General features: G+C 43.3%; 1 protein-coding gene across 5 annotated transcripts in view; it reads left to right on the plus strand.

Annotated features, from left to right (window-relative positions):
• Positions 1-8,230, plus strand: part of LOC103749718 (nuclear pore complex protein Nup93-like) — a 92,663-nt gene that overhangs the window by 78,928 nt on the left and 5,505 nt on the right. The window contains exons 4-5 of one of the 5 annotated variants that reach the window (XM_008852541.3): positions 262-322; positions 5,392-5,542. In XM_008852541.3, coding sequence (XP_008850763.1) covers positions 262-322; positions 5,392-5,465 — 135 coding nt within the window. In that variant the 3' untranslated portion in view covers positions 5,466-5,542. Of the gene's footprint in view, positions 1-261; positions 366-5,391; positions 5,543-8,230 lie in introns of those variants that run through there. The other 4 variants (XM_029555785.1, XM_029555787.1, XM_029555786.1 and 1 more) reach the window with 4 other exon arrangements.

The raw sequence follows: 8,230 nt of genomic DNA on the forward strand, positions 1-8,230 counted from the left end.
GAGATGTAAGACAAATAAACCCTTTCCTCCCCAACTTGGTACTGGTCAGAGTGTTTTGTCACGGCAATAAAGAAACAAACTAAGACAACTTGGTTCTCTCCTTCCGTCTTGTGGGTCCTGGGTATCAAATTCAGGTCTTCAGACTGGGCAGTACGCATCTCTATCACTGAGCTATCTGGCTGGCCTAAATTTTTTTTTTAAAAAAAAAGCATGTTATAACAGTCTGTTGAATTAAACTTTGTTTTCCAATTTCTCATGCAGCTCCCTCCCTACAGCGGGACAGCTCTGTACAGCACACCCATGGAAGATGAACTGCCTGATGGTAAGCTGCTGCATCACTTCCCAGCAGCGGGCATGTGTGCTAGGTGGTCATGCACCTGTGGATACGTCGTCCCTAATTCATACACATCTTTAAATTTTACATTTAAATCTGTTTATTGGATGTGTGTGATTGGGGGGTGGTGGTGCATGTGTGCCATGGTATGTGGGGGTCAGAGATCAACATCATGGAGTAGCTTCTCCCCTTCCACTCTTACATGGATTCTCAGGCTTGTTCGCAAGCACCTTTACTTGCTGAGCTGTCTCCCAGACCAGTTTCATGCCTTTGAACCACCATTTCCTCTGTAGCCCCAGAGAACTTGAACTATCAGTCCTGCCTCAGCCTTGCTAATAGCTGGGATGATAGGCCCGGCTCCAATCCAAATTTCCTTACAGCTTATAGTTCTTGTGTGAACTGTCACCATGAGGCAAGATGTGCTTTAAAGTTTGTGCTGTATCCCAGAGTGCTGGACACAGAAGGTTCGGTCCTGGAGCGCGGCACTCCAGTCTCTTTTCCTCTGCAGGTCTCAGTGTTGGGGGTTTGTCACCACTGTAGCTGTAGACTCAAGCCTCTGGTCCAGGGCTGGCTCTGCATGGTCTGTCCTGCTAAGGCCACTCAGAGTTCTTCTTGCTGTCAGTCACAGACTGCACGTGCCCCGCTTCCTGGTCTGCCTCTGTTCTGTCTTCACTGTGAGCCTAGGGGGTGACTGAGCATGCTGCCTCCTGGGGCAGCCATGCTTATTGTTGCTGAGGACTGTCGATGCCGTGCCTGTGCAGTTGTTGCAGGCCCAGACTCACCAGATTATTCCAGTCAGAGCCATTGTAAGGCTTTTTGGAGCCTCCAGGAACCTGAAAGAAAAATCATTTTCTTGAAGAGTCAGGGATTGAATTTCCATGTTTAGTTAGGATAGCCAGATCTGTGTAGGTCTGTATGATGAGGAGTTAATTAGAATTGTGTAGGTTTGTGTGATAAGGAGTTTATATATAAACTTGAAAAGACCAACCTATTCATTATCCACAGAACCATCTCAGAAAGTGACTCATACAAATCTTACCAGTCTATAATAACATGTAATGAAGGAGACCTTATGGGAAAGGGTAATTCAATAATAGGTTAGAAGGACTGGAGAGATGGCTCAGTGGCTAAGAGCGCTGGATGCTCTTGCAGAGGACCCATATTCAGTTCCCAGCATCCACATGGCAGCTAACTGACTGGTAATGACTCTGTCACCTCTCTAGACTCTAGCCCAGCTTCAGGAGGGAGGGGCCACCATGACTGTCATGTGCAGCATCTACTTAAAATGTTGGGATCCCTCAGTGTTTTTGGATGAATGACTGAATGCTTCTGCCTCTGCCTCTGTGTAGGCAGCTGTGGCAGGCGGCCTGCTGGGCACCTGTCAGGACTGCACTGAACACCACCACCTTTTCTAGGCAGTTGGTGAAGCTTGATGGCGTCTGTTCTTGCTGTTCCATCTGGTTAGCTCTGTGTAGCTTCTGGGGAAATTGATCTGCTTTCTGTGTCTGGGAAGAGTGTTCTATGAAGCTTTTGGTTACAGTCTCTCACCTTCCACTGTGTTTGTTGCAGTGCTGGGGACTGAACCCAAGGCCTTGTGCGCACTTGCCAATTACCCAGCACCGAGTCACATCACGTCCTCAGTCCCCCTTCCCCATCTTTGCACTGCCATCCTCAGTTGCTGTGTTCGTCTGCTTAGTAAATGTGAACCCCCTGAGTAGAGGAACTTTGCCTTCACTGCCTGGGAGGCCCCTGCCCCCAGCCCCGCACCTCGGTCTGGTTGTATGTATACTTCATGGAACACACTTTCAGAAATGTTGCCTTAGGGTGTCTTTTTTTTGTTTTTTTTTTTTTTTAACTTGAGCTCTATCTCCTTCCCCAGCAAACCTGCCTGTGCAGCCTCAGCACCGAGTTTGCCCCGGCCCTTTAGAGCCACATTTGCAGGCCTGTCCTCTCTCCCACCTATTAGATAGGCCTCTATCTGAGCTGCTGCTGTCAGGGCACAGGTGCCATCATGAGCTTCCTCAGTAAGAGACGCTCCTGGTTAGGACTTTGCCTGTGGTTGTTGCTGATATCAGCTGCCGCCTTGGGCACCTCTTAGCAATGGCTGTGACATTTTGAAGTGGTTCTGTTGATGCCACATAACATCCTAAAATGTTTTATGCACTGATAAGATTGAGATTTGAGGCACGGAAAGCTCTGTCTGTTGGGAATAATCAGTCCTGTTTGAACTGCATGACACAGCACAGTACATTGTAATTCTGAATACAGTTTCACGACATGTCTCACCAGGGAGCCTTCCCACTAGCACACTCGTTCCAGTGCTTGCGGGATTGTAGCCTCAGAGCATCAGAGTAGATAGGCTGGGAAGCACAGTGGGCTCTGTACCCATGTGTGCCAACAAACCAGTTCAAAGTAAGGAAACAGCTGTCGAATGCCCAGCTGTGGCAAATGTAAACTGGTATAGTCACAGTCACTGTTTAGGTGTGGATTGTGCCTGCCCTGCCCAGCTGTGGTCACAGTGAACACCAAGCAGCTCAGGAGACCTTGTGTTGGGGCTGCATCTTCCTCATGCCATTTGGCATATGACTGGCCTGTCATTGGGCCGGCACTTTATTTTCCTTCCCATGTAAAAACTTAAGTGCCCTTCCAAGGTAAAATGTGTTCTCTGCCCTAGCATACTGATATTAGAGCATTATGATTATTTCCTTGAAATGTAGGACTTGAAAATATTGCCCCTTTATACTATGCTGGAAGGCATGCATCTTTTTGTTAATTTCAAATGTTTAACCTTTTCTCAAATACGAAATGACATAATGCTCCATATCTGCTGACAGACACTTGATTCTAATAACCTTTCAGAGAGATGAGCCAAGAAAACCATGCACATTTTGGCATGCATGGGATATGTAGATGTAGGCCTTGCTTAACTGGGAAGTGTACATATTGGAGGTTTCTAGTATGAGGATCCGAAGTTCAAGTCCTGGCCAGGTGTGTTGGTACACCTGTGCAATCTCAGCTCTGGAAGAGGCCGGAGGATTGCCACAGTTGGAGGTCATTCTGTGTTACATAGTGCCTCCTTGTCTCAGAATTCTCCCTCTTCTCCCCCAAAAGTTCACAATTCTAGCTTTGTTTTAGTATTTTGGGAAGTGGCTTCATTTGCAGAGCTAAGCGAGCATGATTTCCTTTACTGGTTAGTCACACTGTTCATTCAAGAGCCATTTCCAGACCTTAGTTAAGGTGTTTGGAAAAGGCCAAGAGAGCCAAGAGAGGAGCCCTGGGGGAGGCTCTGGAGCTGTCTTTCCTCTAGGATGGTGCAGCTTGTGGTTCTGGATGTCTAAAAGCTGATGTAGCAGTGTTCCAGGTCCTTAGTCATCATGACTGGGCTGTTCAAACTGCTTCCTGGAGTTCACACTCAGCTCGACCTAGAAGCAAGCTGGGAGGAAGTCCACCTCCTGAGAGGCTTTTCCTTTTCGCTTTTGTTGTTATTTGAGACATGGTCTCACTGTGTAGCCTAGCCTGGAACTGGACTTCTCCTGTCTTCTTTCCTGATAGTTTGCAGGTGTGAGCCAGCATGTTTGTGTGTGTTTATGTGAAATGGTGACTGAGCCTAAGTATGTTCTCTGTCACTGGGCTGTTCCTTTCAACCTGAATCGTGCCTTGTTTTTTTAATTTTTAAAATATTTTTTATTTTATGTTTATGAGTGTATTACTGCATGTATGTAAGTGCACCCGTGTGGTGCAGTGTCCGAGGCAGTCAGAAGAAGGTGTCGGATCCCCTGGAACTGGAGTTATGGATGGTTGTTAGCCGCCATGTGGGTGCTGGGAATCAAACCCAGGTCTTCTGTAAGAGCAGTCAGTGCTCTTAACCTCTGAGCCATCTCTCCAGCCCCCCGAATAGTGTTTTTTAACAGGCAAAATATAACATTTATTCTTTCACTTATTTATTGGGAGAAAAATAAAGTCTCATGTAGCATAGCCTGCCATGTAAGTAGCCTAGAGTGATCTTGAATTCCTAAATCCTCCTGCCTCCACACCTCAAGTGCTGGGATCACGTGCCCGGCCCCTTTTTTCTTATTACAAATTTATTTTAATTTCTACCCTTTGACTCTGAAAGTCATTAGTTACCCGGAGAACTGAACTAAGGCTAGGCTTCTAGTCTTCATATCCCCCAAACAACTTTACCATGTGTCTGGCAAATTAAAAGACAACTTTGTTTGGGGGGTTTCCATTTAGCCCAGCAACACTAAACTCTGTGTAACTCAGAATTCCATTATATATATAATTGAAGATCATTTTTCATCTTCATGAGGAAGTCTCATTCTGATTTCTAAGTTTTTGTCCCATTAGGATTCTGAAAAACTGCATCAAAGCTTGCTTCATTGTTCAGGCTTGATATCAGACTTTTGAGTATACATGAAGTAAGGAGTGGGGCTTTGAGGTAGGGAACAATCTAGAGTTTGTGAGGCCTAAGCATATTCAACTTTGAGAACTCTTCTAAGAAAACACAAAGTTGGAGAGATGGCTTGGCAGTTTATACTTGCTGCTCTTGCAGAGGACCCAAGTTCAGTTCCCAACCCCCGCATCAAGTGACTCACAACTGTCTATAACTCCAGTTCCTGGGGATCTGACACCCTCTTCTGGCCTCCTATGTCACATAAACACACACACACACACCCTAAATTAATTTTTAACACTAACGTGCTACTAAATAACACAGGTTTAATAGTGATTCATGATTTGGCAAAGGATTCCACAAGCTTAGTAAAATAAATGAAGTGGCAAAAAAGAGAAAAATGTAAAAGAAAACAAATTATGAATCCAAGATTAAGTATGGATATAAAGTTTTAGGTGAGAGCAGAGAAAGAATACTGCAAGATTTAGGGAAGCATCACTCAAAAAAGTAAGGATATGGAGTCAATCTAAATGTCACCAATGGGCAGCCACAACAGGGCTAAAATTCTGTCATCTGTGGTGACATGGATGGACCTAGAGGATATTATTTCAATGAAATAAATCAACTATAGAAAGAAAAAATACTAACACAATCTCATTCACAGGTGGAAGTTTGTATAAATGCATCTCAGAGGAGCAGAGTGGATGTAAGGTTACTGTGAGACTCCTGGGCTGCTGAGCACCCAGCTAGTCCCATGGAAGAGCACCTACCAAGTTCTCAGCCTCGAAGATGGGATTCAGCTGTCCTTACTATTTCAAAGTAAGCAGACTAATAAAAATTCACACACACACACACACACACACACACACACACACACATTTTGTCAGTTCTGTTCCTCTAGAAAACCCTGATTAATACACTTTTGTTACATAATCTTTAACTTTTTTACATGTCTTTAGTGTGTGTGTGGTGTGTGTGTGGTGTGTCTGTGATGTGTGTGGTGTGTGTGTGTCTGATGCAGACACAGGTGTACTTGCTGCAATATGCCTGTGGCGGTCAGAGGACAACTTGAGGAGGTCCATTTTCTTCTACCGTGTGGGTTCCAGGGATTGAACTCTGTGTGTCAGTCTTGGTGGAAAGCACCTTTGCCTGCTGAGCCATTTCACTGAGTCAGTTATGAAGTCTTGATTTTTTTTTAGTAGTGCTTTCTGTTGAGAAGACAGAAAGATCATTCAGAGCTTTTTTTCCTAGAGTGGTCGGTATTTTTATTTTATAGTTTATTTTATCAACCTGTTTGGGTTTTTTGTTTTCATTCTTTCCCTCCTCCCTTCCTTCGTCCCCCTTCCTTCCTTCCTTCCTCCCTTCCTCCCTCCCTTCCCCTTCCTTCCTTCCTTTTCTCCCTCTCTCCCCCTCCCCCTTTCCCCTCTTTTTTGTTTCTCTCTTTCTTTCTTTCTCTCCCTCTCCCCTCTCTCTCTTTCTTTCTTTCTTTCTTTCTTTCTTTCTTTCTTTCTTTCTTTCTTTCTTTCTTTCTTTCTTTCTTTCTTTCTTTCTTTCTTTCTCCACCACAGCCAGCAGAACCATGGATCTTTGTGAAGAATGCCACCTCCTACCTTCCTGTGTAAGATGCGGGGGTGTCTTGGGCTTCTTCCCACAGAGATCTAGGGAGAAGTAATTCTTATCAGCTATACTTTGTTATATAATCCTCAAGAATGTGACTGAAACTTTCCAGACCTTATATACATTTGCAGAGTTCCCTGTGCAGAGCATATGCATTGAGCATCTGTTGGGAGCCAGGCATGCTCTAATGAGGATCCATTAGTGAATAAAACTAAGATTCCTGTCATCATGGAGTTGTGCTCCACCGTGGGAGACAGATGATAAGAAAAACTGAAGTTAATAAACCACCCAAATCCTTCCTTTAAAATTTTTTCTTTTTTTCTTTATTTAAAAATTTTATTTTATTTTATTTTTTAACTTTCAGCATCATTGAATTGTTTCAAAGTAAAAATGTTGATCAGATTTGTTCTGGCATTGAATTTATCTTCCTGAACATAGACATTTTGAGGCAACAATGAGTTAGTTTATAAGCACTGCCAACCCATACAGGTAAAACAAGAATGGGAGAACCCCTTGACTCCCTGAAGGCTCACTCATAAGCTTATGTTTCTTTGTTACTGTTTTTACTACGTATTTATACTGTCGATTCTCAGAAATCCAGTAAAATTATAATGTTTCCTACTCTTGACAAGTAAAAAATAATAAATGTTATTGAGTGTGTTAGAGCATTGTAAGTGAGGAGGGGAGACACCCTGCTACCCTCTAATCTCCGGTGCTCAAGTTTGTGTGGTAACAGAAACAGAGGAGGGAGCCCCTGTGTCTACTCACCTAGTCATACCCTGAACAATGGTTTGTGTTGTACCCTAATCACCCTGGCCAGGTTCTACAAAGCCCAAAGTGTCCAGGTAGCCTGAGACCTGCCCGCAGAGAACTCAAGACAACAACAAATGTTGGTTCAGGTTCAGATATTATTCATCTTCTTGACAAGGGATGTCTGAGGATTTACAAGGTCCTACTTCTAGGCTGCATGTGGTGACACACGTCTTTAATCCCAGCTCCCAGGAGGCAGAGGCAAGCAGATCTCCATGAGACTGAGGCCAGCCTAGACTACATAGTGGTTCCAGGCCAGCTGTGGATATAGGGAGACCCTGTCTCAAAAAACAAAAAAGAAACAAATGAAAAAGATCTTACCTCTAGATACCTTTTTTCTTTTACAAGCAATATTTGATGTTTTTATATCGTAATCCCCAAACCCATATACATACACACACACACACACACACACACACACACACACACACACATATATGTGTGTGTGTATTAGGAAATACAGAGAAGCAAGAGTTAAAAGCCAAAACAAAACACTGAAAGAACACACAATTCCTCTACTCAGAGAGAACTGATGTCACAACATCAGCCTTTATTTCCAGCCTTTTATCTGTTGTCTACTTCCTGCTTTGAAAACATGTCATGCATACTGGTAAACTAGATGGCTGCCTGACTCACTAACATTACCAGCATCACTCGCTGCCATTAAATATCACAGACTGACATTTAAAAGCTGTACTAAATTCAGCACCTAACTGGAATTACTTACTTAATATCTAATTTGAAGTTGTTAAGATTTTTCTATGCACTTGACATTATAAATAATACTATGATCAACACCTTGTAGCTCAATCATTGCACATATTGATGACTGTTTGAGGGTAAGTTCTAAGAATTTGCATTTCTGAGTCAATGAGTATGAACCTTTGGTTAAATTTCCCTCTAGAAATAATCTGGCTATGCCCACTCCTTCCATGGAAAACTGACAAACCCCACTTACTGACTTTTGGCAATATTTGGGCTTATTAAAGAATTATTTGGAGCTGTTGGCTAAACAAGATAATAATATGATCATTATAGACAAAAACGAATGTAATTTTGATGCTTATTTTACATTA

Source organism: Nannospalax galili, unplaced genomic scaffold (assembly GCF_000622305.1).
Source record: "Nannospalax galili isolate Female #2095 unplaced genomic scaffold, S.galili_v1.0 scaffold1786, whole genome shotgun sequence".
NCBI lineage: Eukaryota > Metazoa > Chordata > Mammalia > Rodentia > Spalacidae > Nannospalax > Nannospalax galili.